At 41.9% G+C, this 18471-nt stretch overlaps 1 protein-coding gene across 1 annotated transcript in view; it reads right to left on the reverse strand.

Moving 5' to 3' along the window:
• LOC139328395 (dihydropyridine-sensitive L-type skeletal muscle calcium channel subunit alpha-1-like) overlaps nucleotides 1-18471 on the reverse strand; it is a 187583-nt gene that overhangs the window by 116357 nt on the left and 52755 nt on the right. The window contains exons 12-20 of the mRNA XM_070958221.1: nucleotides 17320-17527; nucleotides 16800-16920; nucleotides 16580-16694; nucleotides 13101-13203; nucleotides 12935-13004; nucleotides 12707-12839; nucleotides 3048-3177; nucleotides 2855-2914; nucleotides 2-108 (exon numbers count right to left, since the gene is read on the reverse strand). Coding sequence (XP_070814322.1) covers nucleotides 2-108; nucleotides 2855-2914; nucleotides 3048-3177; nucleotides 12707-12839; nucleotides 12935-13004; nucleotides 13101-13203; nucleotides 16580-16694; nucleotides 16800-16920; nucleotides 17320-17527 — 1047 coding nt within the window. The remainder of the gene's footprint in view (nucleotide 1; nucleotides 109-2854; nucleotides 2915-3047; nucleotides 3178-12706; nucleotides 12840-12934; nucleotides 13005-13100; nucleotides 13204-16579; nucleotides 16695-16799; nucleotides 16921-17319; nucleotides 17528-18471) is intronic.

Here is an 18471-nt window from a genome sequence, read left to right on the forward strand (position 1 = left end):
CTCCATGCCCATTGAGAGGAGAGATACACTGACCACCAGAAGATCCAAGATGTTGAAAGAGTTCCGGCAGAAAGACCCTTTGTGAAGAACGGCACCATATGTTGTCATCTGAAAAAGAACATCTATATCCATTATGGAGACCTCAACTCTGCTTTTTAAAATGTTGTAGATGCCATTGCTAACCCACTGTCAAACGTCTTTACTTTGGTAACTGACATGGTGACAATTTAGCTTTGCAGGTCAGAAAAGCCAGTTTGTCCAGTTTGTCTTCATGTCGTAAAGTACTTTGTTTTGCCAGTGTAACAGTTGGAATATCCTGTACATGTATATTTGTTAGCCCTTGGGAAGCAAGTCTTGTGACCCATAATAACTGTGGGCGGGGCCCTTCGACCTTTAAGTACAGCAGTAGTAGTAAGTAAAGTAGAATTAAGTCAGCTCGAGTAAAGGATGCAAAGGATCTCTAAACTAAATGTGTCCTTCTATATCTTTTCAAGATTCTCTTGAGATTGACACCATCAAGAACTGAAGAAGGTCGACGGACTTCCATGCCTTCTATGATGGGCTTGGCTATGAGTGATGCCCATGACCAACTGAAATCACAAACACAAACACACACGCACACACACACACACACACACACACACACACACACACACACACACACACACACACACACACTCGCACACATGCGCGTGCAAACAAACAAACGAATATACATAAAGAGATTGGTTACAGTTTTGTTTGTCATTGAGGGTAATTACATTTTAACTTCATTTTGTGATGTTTACTGATTTTGCATATTAATAGACTAAATTTTTATAATTAAATCAGTTATAAAGCTCTTCTAAAGAGTATTGATTATCTTTGTCTTTCCTGGTGGTTCATCATAATATTTCAAATTAATAGAAAGATATTTGTAAGGTCCTAACATTTTAATGTTTTTACATGAAAACATGGAACTTTTGCCAATATGGTGTTGAAAAAGTCAGTTTTACATTATTTGGTCATCATTGTCTGCAGTAAAGAAAGCCTGTTGTCACATTAGTAACATTGTTTTTCAAACCTGCACTAGTGTATTATCTCAGATAACAGTTATGCTGTTGATTAGAGACTACTGGTATGTTTGATAAATGTCGCCAAATGTATCTGTTTTGGAGGAAAGCCTTACAGTTACTTTCATCTCAGTAACCTGTGGACACATTGTTGCCAAAGGTACAGTAGTACAGTGCAGTGTTCTGAAAACACAAAACAAAAAAATTATGCTGCTGATTTATCTGTAAAATAATAGACAAATCTTTGATTAGGCCAGTGTCATATGAGAAACACATAGGGCAGTTCATTATTGATTGTCTAGTGGGACATGAAGAGGTGATTCGAGGCTCTTAACTAACCATGCATCATTGGAACTCGTTATTTAAAACCAACCAAATAGCCAATCAGAGACAGAGGACACAATATAAAAGCCCTTCTCTTCCTTTGCACTTGTCTCTGTGACTTTGTTTGCTGCCTAGAAAGGTTTGTGGTGGGGAGGCAGGACTGAGGTAAGGCTGGGGTACCCCATACATCCACACACGTAGGAGGATGCTGTTATTTAATATAGGTTATGGGTTGGTGCCGGATGGAACGTGAGATTGACAGGCGGATCGGTGCAGCGGCTGCAGTAATGCGGTCGCTGTATCGGTCTGTCGTGGTAAAGAAGGAGCTGAGCCGAAAGGCGAAGCTCTCGATTTACCGGTCAATCTACGTTCCTACCCTCACCTATGGTCATGAACTTTGGGTCATGACCGAAAGAACGAGGTCCCGGATACAAGCGGCTGAAATGAGTTTCCTCCGCAGGGTGGCGGAGCACTCCCTTAGAGATAGGGTGAGGAGCTCTGTCACCCGGGAGGAGCTCAGAGTAGAGTCGCTGCTCCTCCGCATCGAGAGGAGTCAGCTGAGGTGGCTCGGGCATCTCTATCGGATGCCCCCTGGACGCCTCCCTAGGGAGGTGTTCCAGGCATGTCCCACCGGGAGGAGGCCCCGGGGAAGACCCAGGACACGCTGGGGTGACTACGTCACTCGGCTGGCCTGGGAACGCCTCGGGATCCCCCCGGAAGAGTTGGAGGAAGTGTCCGGGGAGAGGGAAGTCTGGGCGTCCCTGCTCAGACTGCTCCCCCCGCAACCCGGCCCCGGATAAGCGGAAGATAATGGATGGATGGATGGATGGGTTGGTGCCACTGCTGTAATTTTGTTATGTTTGGACACTTTTTTGTAGATGAGATGGTCAGGCCTTTTGTTTTCTTTTTCTTTCCATACAGTTATTATTGAGCCAGGCCCTATTTTTTTGTACGTTGTTTATTTTGTTTGGCACAACCCCTACAGTTCCTCCTTCCCCCCACACTTTTTCAAACCCATCCTTTTTCCTGACTGCTTCACATCCACCCTGAGTACTTTCTTTGTTGGTTGTCAGCGTTACTGTTTCTGTTGGAAAAGGGAAATGTAACACCATGTAAAGTAGTAAACAGTTCAGTGACGACTGTGTAAAGACAGATTTTTCATTTATGGAACTAAATGTGAGTACTTACAGCATTTTATGTATCAGAATCAGAATTCCTTTATTGATCCCCGAGGGGAAAGTATATTTTCTAAGTTACTTAGAAAACCCGCTTTTTCGTTCTCCAAAAAAATAAAAAAAACTTTTTCCACATACGTGTTTTTAATCAGACAGCAACAACATCATTCATATAATCAAACCATTCAGTGACCGCTTATGACCGATAAGGAAGCAAATTCATAATGTTTCTCCACAACCACTTCAGGTTTTTTCCTTACTTTGTCACCCACCTGCATCAACACCTGTGGTGCCTGTTATTACCTTGAGCACAATTTCCGCTGTAAACACTGAAGTGAAGACTATGTCAGCGTAGGCCAATACCTGAAGAAGTCACATTATTTGTAATATTAATAGTAATAAAATATGATAAATATACCAAACACTGTGACAGTAATTTGGAATTGCACAGTAACTGAAGATTGAACTTACAATGGGTCAGGCATGCATTTCATACCTGGTTCCTGAAGGACATGGGGTCAATGGGATCCTCAGCAGCTAAAGAAATAGATGACAGCAGGATGAAGAGGAGGATGATGTTGGTGAAAGTCGTGGCATTGATAATACGATGGCAGAGCTTCCGGAATCTGAAATGATTGAAAGGCATGTTCATTATCTTAAAAAAAGATCTTGTGACATGCCTCTAGCGGGCAACGATACATTTTAAAAATGTAATCAAGAAATAAGAGTTTAGTCCATCCATCCATCCATTGTCTATACCCGACTATCCCTTCTCAGGGTTGCGGGGGGCTGGAGCCTATCCCAGCTGTCTAAGAGTTTAGTGACCATGGGAAATTGTGGGTAATCATCTTTGCTAGACTGATCTTTCTATGCACCCTTAGACCATTTCAGTGTCCTCAGAAACCATGCCTGTCTTATGAACACATAAAGAAGGGTCTAAATTTAATTTCTGAGCCACATTTCCAAGTTTCCAAAGATTTGCTGTGAGAGTAGTGCTTTTCAAAGGCCGAGTAGCAATCAGGACAGAGCTAATGGTGGTCAAACACAAACCTCAAGTTGCTACATCTTATTTACAGTTTCATTTACACAATGATAGCCCTTAATCCATACTATTCTTATCAGTTGGGAAGCTTTGTGAGCAAGATAAAGACTGGCAAACATCAAATTCCCTTAATTGCATTGGTTTCCCTGACTTGGGTCTTTTTCTTTCATCTTTGTCCCTTCCATTAAAGAGGAGAGAGGGGAGATGCAGGCAAAAGAGAAAGGAGGAATTGAGGGAACACTTTTTTTTTTTTTTTTTTTTTTTTACTTTCCTCTGAACCATCACAAGCAGCAATGTCTATTTTAAATGATGATAGTCAGATTTCTTCTGCAGCAACTTTTGATGGTTTGGACTTTGCCCGTATAAGCAATGTCTGGTATTGATAAAGACACACAGTTACTTGTGCCAGCTCAGCTGTGTTGTTTTTCTTGTCTGCAGGTTCCAAATTGCAGCAGACTATTCACTTTTATTAAAAACCTGCGTGATTCAGAATTTGTACTGTTTACAGATCAGCTGAATCGCAGAATAGGTTTTTATTTATTATTAATAACAATAATAAAAATAATAAATGTAATTTATAACATACTTTACATCAAACAAATGATCTCAAAGTGCTACATTACAAAAAAGGGTAAAAAAACGTCACAATAAAAACAACAAAAACTAGTGCAGAGCGAGGCTGCATATAGGCCTACTGAATTAAAACAAAACAAAATAACTGAATGAATGTAATAATTATTTGTCTGCATTTATTGATATTTGTTTGTAAATTCATCATTTGATCATTCAAGTTAAGACTACAATGTCTTATAATTTGTATAAAAGAATTATTAGGCCAAACATTATAGGGAAAGTGGAAATTACATATCTCATGTCAAACTATAGATCTCCCTGATGAACTGAGAGGATTGTCAGCCTCACATGTAATTGGATGGAAATGAATCAATCAATCACTACCCACACACACTGCAAACTGCCCCCACCATCCGCTCATGCTGCCGGCTGCTGCTCAGTCAAACAGCAATCAGACAGGCGGCTAGGGAAAGCTATGGTGGAACAACAGCCACCCGCAAAGAACCTGCCCATACCGCCGCCAACAACAGCATATACGGCTAAGACAACAAATATCCATAAAGCTAATATGGTGGTTGTTACAGTAAAACTCCGCAGCATGTATGGTATGTTGGCCATTGTGATGTAGCAGCTGGGCAGAGTTAGCTTGTTTCAGATGCTAAGGCTAACGTTACTGGTTGTCACGGCAGCCGCACAGATGCCGCAAGGAGGAGGGGCTTGGAGGCAGGGCATGAGTGTAGCGGAGAGGGAGGGGGAGTGATGTGGAACTTGTGTTGGTTAAAATTTTCAGGCTAAGTCTGCTCTCTTCTCGATCTTACCTACTGCAGCTTTAACCCACACTTTGTGCTCCTCTCATCTAGTCACCGTTACAGGTTGCTGGCATAGAAGAAAATTAAGTTCCCCTCTGCCATAACAGAGCTTAACAGAAGATTGAGATTGTAATTTGCCTGACTTTGTGTGTTTGTGTATGTAAAGTTTGAGAATGTGGTGGTAGTGGGTGTGGGATTCATGTGTGTCACTGTCAATGTGTCCTGTTCAGTTTGATGTATTTGCACACATGAGGTTGTACTCTGATGTTGTGTGTGATTCATGTTTGTATCACCTCAAATTTGATGTTTTCTGTCTGGTTTGATGGATTTGTGTACTGAGGTTGTACGGAAAGTGGAAATAATTCTCCCTGCAGAGGGACAACATAAATCTAAATCTAATCCTTATCCTCTCCTCTTCCTGTCAAACTCATAGTGCTTTAAGAATATTGAGAAGTGATGACTTTGCATCATTACATCTGCTATGGTGAGGTCTTGTGTCATCCAGGAGATTCTGACAAGCAGGACTCGGACCAGGAGATCATGGACTCCCCAGCTCAGGATCCTGAGAGATATGAAGAGGGCACCCTGGCGGGGGAGTTTTGAATCCACCCCTCTTGCCCCTCTAATCTATTTTGGGAAATCAGGAATTGCCCCTTGAGGTGGGGGGTTCTGTCACATCCACTCCACACCTTACCTGCCGCCTGCTTTCCCTAGCCATGCCCTCCTCCCCTCATCTGTTTTGCCACTCATTATGTGAGTGTATAAGGTCTGCTGATTGACTGACAGACTATTTCCAGTCTGTTGGCATACAGATCAATTTACCCACCAAGGTTAAAAGAGCTAAACTGTTCCACAGTGTTTGGTCGCTTCAAGTCTTTTGGTGACTTCAGGTCAAGTGCCTGCACTGACAGATAAAATCTGTCCGGGTTTCAAACTTACTCAGCGTGGTACACTGCTGCCCCAGTCCCCTGTTACAAGAGCATTTCCTGTGTGTTGGCTGTACTGTGTTTGGGTCCAGTTCCTGTCCTTCACATCTAAATGTAAAAGAGAGCTGAAATATTGTCATTTTAATTGAACACTCTTTTTCAAGACTGCATTCATGCTTTGTTTATGAGTCCCTGATCCCAGGATAGATCCTATGATTTTTAAATCAAGTTAATAACTGGGGTGGTGTTCCCCATCTTTAAGAAAGGGGACCAGAGGGTGTGTTCCAACTACACACTCCTCAGCCTCTCCGGCAAGGTCGACAGGAAAAGGTAGATTGCCTGCTCCGGGTCAGGGAGGAGGTCCTCCCCCAACTGGAGGATTTTAAGTATCTTGGGGTCTTGTTCATGAGGGAGGGTAGGGAGGAATGGGAGGTTGGTGGATTAGGGCAGCGGCTGCAGTGATGCGGGTACCCAAACAGTCCATCAAGGTGAAGAGGGAGCTAAGCCGTAGGCAAAGCGTTTAATTTACCATTCAATCTATGTTGAAAGGTGGCCAAAATGAGTTTCCTCTGCAGGGTGAATGGACTCAGCCTTAGTTATAGGGTGAGGAGCTCGGACATCCGGGAGGGGCTTGGAGTAGAGCCGCTGCTTCCTTGGTTGAGAGGAACCAATTAAGGTGGTTCGGGCATCTGGTGAGGATGCCTCCTGGAAGTCTGCCCAGGGAGGTGCTCCGGACATGTCTGTCAGGGCTCCTCCCTGACAGATATGTCTCAGGGCCGAACCAGGACATACCGGAGGGATTATGTCTCTCGGCTGGCCTGGGAACACCTCAGGATCCCTCAGCAGGAACTGGTGGAAGTGGGTGTGGAGAGGGATGCCTGGGCTTCCTTGCTGCAGCTACTGCCCCAGTGACCCGGACCCGGATTAGTGGAAGACGACGAGTGCGAGTAACTATTTCAAATATGTGATCAGCCATGAAAAAACCAGCATCAAGTCTCTGGGGGCATTTAGAAGTATTTACAGATTCTGAAAGTGTAGTTGCTAAGCTTCCCAACGATGTCAATCACATGGTAATCTGAAAATTTTTGAAGAAGATGTGGCCATTTGAATGTAGACACTCCTCAAACTCGTTTAGTGAGAAATCCAGCATGAAAGATTCTCACCTACCGGGGGAGCCAGGTAACACAGTGCTGCTCATTGCATCTCATTTATTTAAGTCCAACCCCCTACTGGTCTAGCTATCAGTGACATCTGGTATCTGTTAGCCCGCAGGACAGAAACTATTGTAGTAGTTTGAACACTGGTTATCAAATGGAAATGGAAATTGGTTGTTACAAAAAGCCCCTGAATAAAAATGAAAAACAAGAAAGGTAATATACTTAAGAGTTAGAAGGAGCAAATGTAGATATTAGATATGAGATTAGTAGATTTATTTGCCAATTCTGAAAAAGGAAAACAAAGAAAACCCTTGTTTCAGATCATGGGTCATGCTAACAAGCACATTAGCATCGCAGTCAATACTTTATTCATGCACCCAAAGGTGTGTTATTCACCTGTTTGTTTGTTATTCATGCACCCAAAGATGTGTTATTCACCCACAGGTGTGTTATTCACAAATTATTCAAGCACATCATCAGGTTGGTGTGTTGTTCAATTAACGGCAGATGCTCATATTACCATATCTAAACCTCCCATTACAGCTTATAATATGATCATCTGATCTAACATAAGTTTCAATGTGCATATCATTTGCATTTTAAAATGACAATACTGAGCTAGCTAAAAACTATGTAAGGTATAGCCATAGCATCTAGCATGAAGAAACAGTTTGTAATCCCTGTATGCGATTTTGTAACGTTCCTAATGTAATGTTCAACAGTGTATTAATCAACCAGTGAGCAATATACAGGCATGTATATGTGTGGCAATAGTATTCAGTGCAATCCCTCAAAGTGACAGTCCGCCCCGGTTTTCCCCACAGTTCAGTTCAATCCAGGGTTTTCCTTGTCAACGAAAAGTACATTCAAAAGTCCACTCCACAGACCTTCCCAACAACCAGGATAGCGTCTCTTAGTGCAGTGCAATGAGTGAATAAGGCAAATATGTACTTTACTCACAATACTCGGGATCTGTCAGTCAGTCAGTCAGTCAGTCAGTCAGTCAGAGACGGTCAGGATTGGCATCGGTCGGACCGTGTCTTTCTTAACTCCACAGATGCCGGCCGCTCCTGGGAAACTCTATGGAAATATTCAATCCTCCTTGAGTCCGACTGCTGACGTTCCTAACAAAGGAGATCCTACTGCTACCGATGGACTTCAAGTTGCAGGTTTTATTTCACTATCGGTGACACTCTCCTACTGGCATCTCTCTGCTCCGCTCGTATGTTTTTTTTTCTATCGGTCTTTTTCAAAACTGCCAGGCTACTTGGAGAAAGGGGATTGGATTATTATGTGGCTGCATAAATACAGAAGCACGTGAATAGCCAAAGAAAGCCAGCATACTAATTTACTGTTGAATCGCCACACCCCCAACTAGGACCGAGACCTTCCTCTAAAACAACCCAAATTCAAGTAAAAAGTTTATGGCTTTAAGACCCCCAATACTGTTATTTGAAACATAGAGTGGCTTCTTCATGACTTCAACTCACATATTCTGCAAAAAAACGAAAATCACAATTTTTTTAAAAAAAATTGATTTTTCTTTGTTTTCATAACTTGCACCCAACCGACTTGTTGGTGGTTTTCTCGTGGCAGGTCACATGTTTGCAAAGAACCATAACTTGCTCGACCTCCAACTTTTGTAACACCCCCCCAACCCCCAAGATTGTGCAGTAAAGCTCAGACCCAGCATTCGAACTATGGAAGGGGTTTGGTTATAATCACATTTGAATTTAAAGCAGGTGTGGTTGGTAAATAAAGGGTGCTAGGGTGTCACACTCTTTAAAATACTGAAATAAACACAAAATAAATAAGACATTAATATGCTGTATTCATACAGTAAGCATGGCAGTCTTTAAGTACCTGTCACAGGCTGTCAGCAACCATTTAGGTGTATTCCAGCACTTCCTAGTTACGGGTCGCGGGCTGTACAGAAGTCTATGGAAGATGCTGAACTTTTCCCTGTCATGTGATCACACAGCTTGCCTTAATTGAAGTATTAAACTTTCCCAGTGGATCACATTTTTGTATGATCAAACCAATGGCATCATTAGTTTATATTCAGTGATCCAAGGGAATTTATTCTTTATCGAAATCCATTGCAATTAGATGGTGGCACAGGCACAATGTGAGGCTCAGCATCTCACTAGAATTCGCAGTATAGTTATTATTTTCTTTCTGATTTTGAGTCTGGTCACTCACAACAGCTTTACAAACGCTTCCTACAGCAGACAACAACTTTTCCATTTAATATTTTGATATACAAGCAGTGCATTCGACAAACTTCAGCTCTCCCAAGACATTGCCAGGACAGTGAGGCTGACCAGAAGCAACCATCAACGGTGTCGAGATCGTAAACAAAGGAGAGGGAAGCATGGAGGTCTACGGACTAAGCCGGCCTACCCCGCACCGGTTATCACTACCAAGTATCTTCCTCACCAGTGTTTGGTCCTCGTAGAACAAAGTGGACGAGCTATGGCTATTACTTCACAGAGAATGTTTATGGACTGCAACGTCATGATTGTCAGTGAAATATGGCTTAACAACAGCATCCCAGACATCGTGATAGAGCTGCAGGGATGCCGCGTCTTCAGAGCGGACAGAATGGCAGAGCACTCCGGTAAGACCAGGGGCAGAGGACCGTGTATTAACATGAACAAAAGTTAGAGTACAGACTCATCTGGATCCTATTGTCTTCAGAAATGGACTAATATTTTTTGGGAATGCTACCAGACGTGATGTCTGACTACCCATAACCTTAACACAAGATTCTAACAATGAGAAATGTGCTCTTATCAGTATAAAAGACACTTGTTGTGAAGGGATGCCAATACTGTTGTTTTAGTTGTATTAAGTTATTGAAACATTAAGTTATTGAAATGACTGTATGCTGCTATCCACAAACATCAAACTGCACACCCTGATGGAGACTTAATTGTTGCTGGAGACTTTAACCACACTCAATGTTTATACAAACACTCCTGAGGCTTACAAAGCCACATCCCTCCCCCACCTAGGACAGTCTGACCACCTCTCATTCTTCCTACTCCCCAAGTACACACCACTCATCAGACGTGTGAAACAGTCAGTGAGGACTGCTAAAATATGGCCAGAGGGACCGGACTCCACACTCCAGCACCAGTTCCAACACACAAACTGGAGTATGTTCGCCAGCTGGGCCACACTGGACTCAGGATCCATAGACATTGACTCATATGCCCCCTCCATTCTGGATTACATCAACACATGTTGAGAACTTACCCAAGGAGAGTTGGATGAACAGTAAGGTCTGCCTCCTACTAAAAGAACATGATGCTGCCTTCAGATCTGGTGACACAGTGGCCTTCAGCTCATCCAGAGCTAACCTGAAGAGGGGCATCAGGGAAGCTAAACATACTCACAAGCCACAGATTGAGGACCACTTCCACAACAATGTCAACCACTGCCGCATGTGACAGGGTCCATCATGCCGGTACCGAAGCAGTCAGCTGCTGTGGGCCTTAATGACTTTCACGCCATTGCACTTACCCCCATCATCACCAAGTGCTTTGAGAGGCTGGTCTTCAGAATCAGAATCAGAATCAGAAAAAGCTTTATTGCCAAGGATGATTTTACACATACGAGGAATTTGCTTTGGTGTGGTTGGTGCATGACACATCTATTAAAAAGAAGCTATGGGGGGGCGCCTTGTTAATAAGGCTGACAGCAGACTGGAAAAAACTGTTGTTATGGCGTGAGGTTTTGGACCTGATGGGCCGCAGCCTCCTGCCAGAAGGGAGTGTCTCGAAGAGTGTGTGTCCAGAGGTGGGAGGGATCAGCCACAATCTTTCTTGCACACCTCGGGAGACTTGATCACCTTCTCTGCAGACCTAATGATACACTGCAGTCTGCCCTTGTCCTTTCCTGTAGTCCACAACCATCTTCACTGTCTTTAGAGCGTTGAGCTCTAGGTTGTTCTGGTTGCACCAGGTCACCAAATGGTTAACCTCCCAACTGTAGGCGGATTCATCGCCATCAGAGATGAGTCCGATGAGGGTGGTGTCATCCGCAAACTTCAGGAGCTTGACCGACTGGTTACTGGAGGTGCAGCTGTTCGTGTACAGGGAGAAGAGAGAACACAGCCCTGGGGGGATCCGGTGCTGGTGGTCCTTGCTTCGGAGATATGTTTCCCTGTCAGACAGGAAGTGTGTAATCCACCTGCAGGTGGAGTCAGCCACTCTCAGAGGTTCAGCAGCTGGTGATGTGGTGTGCCGACAACAACCTGACCCTCAACACCAAGAAGACCAAGAAGCTCATTGTGGACTACAGGAAAATTAAAGGCTGCAGTCACACCACTATTCATATCAACAGGGCTGAGGTTAAACATGTCTCCAGCTTCAAGTTCCTGGACATCCACATCTCCGAGGACCTCTCCTGGACTCTCAACTCCTCCACCCTGACAAAGAAATCTCAACAGTGCCTCTACTTCCTGAGGAGACTCAAGAAAGTTAACCTGGCTCGTCAAATCCTAGTCAATCTCTGCCACTGCCCCATTGAGAGCATCCTGACCAACTGCATCTCAGTATGGTATGGAAGCTGCACAGCCTCCGAGTTGAAGGCCCTGCAATGAGTGGTAAAAACAGCCCAGTACATCACCGCTGCCCAGCTAACTGCCATCAAGGGCCTTCAGCGCAAGCAGTGTCTAAGAAGGGCACGCAGCATCAGCAGTGTGGAAAATCCCCCGAGCCCTGTCTCTCTCTACCTGTTTCCCTCTACCTGAATTGGAAATCCTCCACTACCCCTGTCTGCCTTCCCCTTTCTGGATGGGTGGAGCCCAGAGGCTATATAACAGCCAGGCCACATGCAGACCTCCTTTTCCCTATGGAGAACAAAGGAGCATGTGGATGCCTCAGCCTTCTTTTGAGCTGTTTGACTGAGTACATGATATGTGAGTTGCTTCAATTTGAATGCATTTAAATGACCTTAGTTGATTATACTTCAGTTTTCTGTGATGTTTATTTCTTGATTAGGTTTATGGTGTTTATATTTGATGTTAAATGACCTTTTGTATTATTTTTATTTTTATTATTATTTTTAGGCCTGGCAACTACGAAACAGGCGGTTAGTAACACCTCTTGTCAATACAAATATCTTCTGTGACGTAATCCGATTCACAATTTTGTCCTCTCTGCCTATTCCTGCAAGAAACAATAGAACAACAAACACAGCCACGTACTGAAATAAGTACAATGTTTCAGAGTCATTTCAAAATTGACCTCAGGGCAAGACACAAGTACAGACCAGGGCCATGACACACAACTATCATCTCCTGGCATCTGTCTTCTGACAAGCTCATAGTAGACAAAAAACTGTCTTCTTACAGCCAATCAAAACGGACCAACAAAAACTATGTGACACTCCGAAAGTGCTAATATTGATATTATGCTCATAATTACAATAACATGATACATGCTGTTTGTCTTAGCTTGCTAATAAAACAGTCAATTAACCTAAAATAGCAAAGATAATATTCTTGTATTCTTTAATTTTGGTATCAATATTAAATATCATGGAACATTTATTTAATTGATTGATCCACCCCATTTCCATTCTATGTATTATTACTGCATTTTCTTTCCTATAAACTTCTATAATCACCACCATCATACTTGTTTTGAGGTCCAAAGATAAAAAATGAGCTTGCTTCTGGCATTGGCACTGCTTCCTCCTTCAACTGCAGATCTGCCATGGGACGAGGTCTAGGGCTTTCTGGGATCTCAGGGTCCTCCTCCTCATCATCACCTAGCCAGCAAAAAGAAGGAGGGATTAACAGAAGCCTTTCTTAAGAATTTAGAAGGGTATGATTAACAATGCAGTGTGGAGGTATTGGAATTTACCAGGAAAGTCTGCTGGAGGGAAAGGGTCTTTGATCTCATTGACGTTAGACTCAAACTCATCAATTTTGAGCTGCAGATTTCAAAATGAAATAGTTGAAGAATAGGGAAGGGAAAATATATACATATTGTCACATTTGCATTCAACAATTGCTCTTGTGTGCCTCACCTTAGCAGTAGTAGGGATGCCCTCTACTCCCTTGGCCCTTTGCTCAGCTAACTTCTTTGCCAGATTGGCTTTCTCCTCTGATGCTTTATCAGGCATGTTGGCCCTATAAATCAACAGAATGGTTCATTCAAATTGTTGTTGTCCCGTGGCATGAAAGAAAATTGCAGTATTTTACAACTTTAATTTTCATGTTGTTCTGATTAAAACAACTATATGTAAATTTGAGATATCTATCTATCTATCTATCTATCTATCTATCTATCTATCTATCTATCTATCTAGATAGATAGATAGATAGATAGATAGATAGATAGATAGATAGATAGATAGATAGATAGATAGATAGATAGATAGATAGATAGATAGAATTTGCATACAGTTGTTTTAATCACACACATAAAACAAACAAACACACACAGGAATGCAGGAATGCAGGAATGGCAGCTAGTGACAGCAGCTCCAGCTGTTTTTCGTTGTCTTAGTGCGTTTTTCTCATGTTTCTTCCATCACTAGTCTTGGTTGATCGTGCATACATATGGATGTACAACTAGTAAGACGAGTGATTAACTTTGTACTCTTTTTTTTTACTTAAATCCACATTGGGAGATCCGTTGAACTACGGCTCAATTGTTTATACACGGGAACAGCTGAGCAACATGAGCGTACTCCCAGGGAAAAGACCAGAGATCCCCAAGTAAATAAGAAGGAGGAGGGGATGCAGAGCTAGGGTGAAGTGTCATGAGAAGAAAAGATACAAGCCATCCATACTGTCTGTCATTATGGGAAACACTGAGATCTCTCCCTAATAAGACAAAAGAGTTAACAGTGCTAACCAGACTGCAGAGGAAGTACCAGAACTGTAGTCTCATGTGTTTCATGGAAACATGGTTAATGGAGCTCACACCTCTCGTACATTATGCTGGACAACTGCTGCTAATGGCTAACATTGAGCTGTTATCCATTAGCATGTGGACATATTATTTTCCAAGGGAGATCTGGCATGTCATTACAGTAACAATGTTCATCCCCCATCAGCTGATGCAGCCTGCAAGCTACTACACCCTGTGGTCTCACAGCTGCAGATACGGCACCCCCAGGCCCTTCTCCTTATCTCTGGTGACTGGTGACTCTGGTGACCAATTCCCTGTCCTCCACCCACTTCCAGTATGTTAAATGCCACACCAGAGACAATACAACACTGGACTTACTATATGCAAACACTACAGATGCTTACAGTTCATCAGCAGGATATGTTGTACAGTCCACATAGGAAGTACATTGACAGTTTGACAACCTGCATCATTGACTACATCAACTTCTGCACAGAAAACATTGTGTCTACCAGGAAGGAACAAAACCTGGTGTACCTGAAACTGAAAGCATGTACCTTACTGAATGAGAAGAAAAGGGTCTTTCAATCAGGGGCCAAAAATTAGCTAAGGGGGGTGTAAACGGAGCTGAAAAGAGAGATAAGGAGAGGACAGACACCAAAAATAGTCACAGGAGAATCTGCAGTTCCCCCACAAGCCTCAGCTTCATAGATACAACCACTCTGGAGTGTCTACGTAGCCTCGGAGTGCTTCGCTGGCAAGACCCAGTGGCCTATGGTGCAGTGGATTCCCCCAGCAGCACAGGCTGAGAGAGGTCCAATGGAGCGGAGGCAAAAGCGCGGCTGCCGATGTGGGCTAACAGCTAAGCTAAAAGCCAATCCCTATAAAATGCTGCTTCCATCTATCTTCCTCTCCAGCGTTCGCTCCATGTGGCCAGGAAATTACCAAAAAAGGATATACACACATAAAGTTGCACATGCACCAATTTGACAGTTTGGTGTTCCAAAGAATGTGTGCAATGGAGACGAGGGATTCAGAGAAAGGGTATAAAATAGCCAACAAAGGAGAGAGAGCATTGTTCTTCCTCTGTCTTTTCAACCTCAAACCAACTCATGAGAAGGAGTATGTGAGAAGCCACATTGCAAACATTGCAAAGGTCATTCCCAGAATACAAAGCACAGGAAGCATAAGCACTTTCCAACTGACTGTGGATTATAAATTGGAGTTTGTTTTCTTCACTCTGCTACATCAAGGATGGGACTTTGAAAAGTCTTAGGGACTTTGGGAGGAGTAGTAAGTTTCTACACCTCAGCAAGAAGGGAAAGGTCACACTGGCCAGAAGACCAATCTCTCTTCCACTCTCCATTAGATGAGTATTAGATCATCTTCAGATATACTTTAGATTCCGTCACTATATTTGTTGATTTTGTACTAATTGACTTTAAATCGAAGCTGAAATTTAAATCTGATTGAGCTGTTTGCTTGCCCTTGTTTAATATGTACATATTCAATTAAAAAAAATCAAAGTTAATGAATAAGTGACTTTCCTTTCCTTATATTGTTTTTTGATGGTAGTAAGTAGGAGTATGTGGGTAGGCATGTCTTCTCACCAGCAGCTTAAACAGTTTTCAGATTTTCAACCTGCTAGGGTACTATTCTGTCGGACTGAGAACCAGACCCTTTAAACAGAGAGCTGGTCCAGTACTTCCTGTACAGGGGTAACTCGGGATCTTATGGTAGAACATATGGTAGGGATGGTTTATACTGTTTATACTTCGCTCCAGCTCTGCATCCCCTCTTCCTTCTCCTTATTTCTGCAGAGATCTCCAGTCTTTCCAAAGGGAGTACCTTTGTGTTGCACAGTGCCAACAGCTGTTCCAGAGTGTAAACAATGGAGCCATGACTGAATGGATCATCCAGTGTTGTTTTAAAGAGTTCAAAAATTAGTTAAAAGCATATCAGTGATCTCACCAGTTGTCTATCCATAAGTGCACACGATCAACCGAAACTGATGGAATGACCACACAAAAGCACAGACACACCAAACCAAAGAGAGTTCAGAACTGTTGTAACTAGCTACCACTCTTGCAGCGCAATCTTAAAGGAAGCTTTCACCTCATATATGCCATGTTAGTCACTCGAGTCTTCAAATCTGTAATGTCTGTGCAGCTGTTAATGATTTGTTTTGGTCTTGTTTCTGTTTATGTTGATATTTTGCATTGAAAAGTGATTCTGTCTTTTATGTGCTACAGAATAGGAGCCTGCTGTAAACCGTTTTAATAGTGTCAGGCCACTTTAACTGTAACATATTTTAACATCTGTAATGTTGCTTTTAATCTTTATTAATAATAATATAAAATGAAACATGACTGATTTGATTTTCAATCTAATTGAGAAGAGTGGGTCTTTGGTTGCTATATGTCTGTTTAAAAAATGAATCTACTTTTTCCATTCATTAGAAAGATTTTTCTCCACGTTCTGTTTTTTCCTCTTCATGTCATTTCCATTGAATCCTGTTCAGATGCTTAAATCTCTCTGAGTTAGGTCGAAATATAGTTTGATGTTACATTTAGATAGCAAGTCTGCAGTCATGAAAAGATGAGCTTTGATGAACTGAATGTTTCACTTTTAACGTTTAGGAGGACTTACCTGAGTGCTTTCTTGCGTTTTTTCTCCTCTGCTTTCTCCTTCTGTGCCAAAGTCAGAGATTCAGCTTCTGCCAAATTATCCACAGCAATGGCAAGGAAGACATTTAGAAGGATGACTGAATGACAGGCACGTCAAAGATTATGACACTGGTTTTAATTCAGCTGTGGTTGTCATGGCTGGAAGTGTTGGTTAAAGATACACACACATTGCAGAAGGATACAATTTCCACAGACAAAGAGGATGATGAAGTAGATGCTGACTAGGATACCAGGCATGCCTGGTCCTCCATGAGCCATGATGCCATCATACATGACAGCATTCCAGTCCTCACCAGTCAGGATCTGAAAAAAAAAAAAATATAACTACACATCACTTTAAACATGTTTCTATCATTCAAAAATGTAAAGATTATTTTATCATTTGAATAGTTATATAAGCATGGGATTTTCTTGGATAATTTAACAATACTACAATACAAGAGTTGTGTTTCTGCAAATTTTAGTTTTGAAACATTCTACTTTTTTTTCTTTTTTCTTTTCATTCATTTATGATAAGTAGTTCTACTTAGCTGTGTGGGGAAGCTCATGGTGGACTGAAGTTCTGCCAATGCAGTTGTTGACCTTACTACTGATAGTTCAACCAGGCCGATTCAAGTTTTAGAGGAAATAGCCCACAGTCAATTCAAATAGCATTTTTACTCTCTAAATAGTAGATGGCAAGAAAAAGAAAAACTCTTATACCTGAAACACAGTGATGAGGGCCTGGGGAAAGCTGTCAAAGGTGCTGCGTGGTTTAGGTTGGTTGGGAAAGTTAAACTTGCCTCCGAACACCTGCATACCCAGCAGGGAGAAGATGACAATGAAGAGGAAGAGAAGTAGCAATAAGCAGGCAATGGAACGGACCGAGTTCAAGAGGGAAACGACCAGATTACTGAGAGAAGTCCAGTATCTAGGGAACAAAAGATCATTTGAATAAATCATCTGTTATTCTGCCAGTTGTGTTCAATGATAAAACTGAGCTCCAATAGAGAACTTGTGACTTATTTTTTCTATTTATTTTTGCTTTTAAATTATGTAGTTTGCCCAGGAAAGAGCACACAGAATTTTGTTTTCCAACTGCAAAAAAAGGCAATAATAGCAATTTGGCTTATCATTTTTTTAAACTGCTCCACAACAGAAAATGAGGAGTCCATATCATGTTACAGCAAAAACAATAATACTGAGTGGAGCCCACATTGTACATCTTCATTGGCATTCTCTCCTGCCTTAAGCTGTAACTGGGTTTATACTTTTGAAGCTTCACATAGATAGTAACACAGCAAGGAAAACAATGATCGCAATGACACATTTGATCTACTCTTTATCTATTGGTAACCTCAATACATATTGTTATACACTTCAAATTGCTCTTTCCTATTGCAGTAAACTTGAAAGATAAGCTAAAGCCAAAGTGTGGCATATAAAAATGAATTAATGTCCTGTTTTATGTCAAATTCGGTTACATAGATTAAATGGCTCATTCATCAAGTGAAGTAAAAGAGAAGGATAAATATAATACTGCTATCCAGGTTTCTCTCACACAAAAAAAGGAAGATTTAAATCAGCCACATTCCTCAGTAAGTCTTCTTATGTATTCATAGTCATTAATTTACCATTTACTATTTGATGATGAATTTGGTATTTGATTTATTGGTTTGGCTGATTTGCTTTTGCCTCTAATCTCAATGGTGATGTCTGACATAATGTAGCCTTTTTTTTAAACCTCAGTTTGTAATGTACAGTCAACACCAAACAATAACAATATAAAGATTATGGTTTTGTTCAAGGTTTTATATAAGCCACATACACATGGCGTGCGCTCTTCTTTGAGAGAATTCAAGGATCAGTAATCAC

The sequence above is a fragment of the Chaetodon trifascialis genome, chromosome 3 (genome assembly GCF_039877785.1).
Source record: "Chaetodon trifascialis isolate fChaTrf1 chromosome 3, fChaTrf1.hap1, whole genome shotgun sequence".
Taxonomy (NCBI): domain Eukaryota; kingdom Metazoa; phylum Chordata; class Actinopteri; order Chaetodontiformes; family Chaetodontidae; genus Chaetodon; species Chaetodon trifascialis.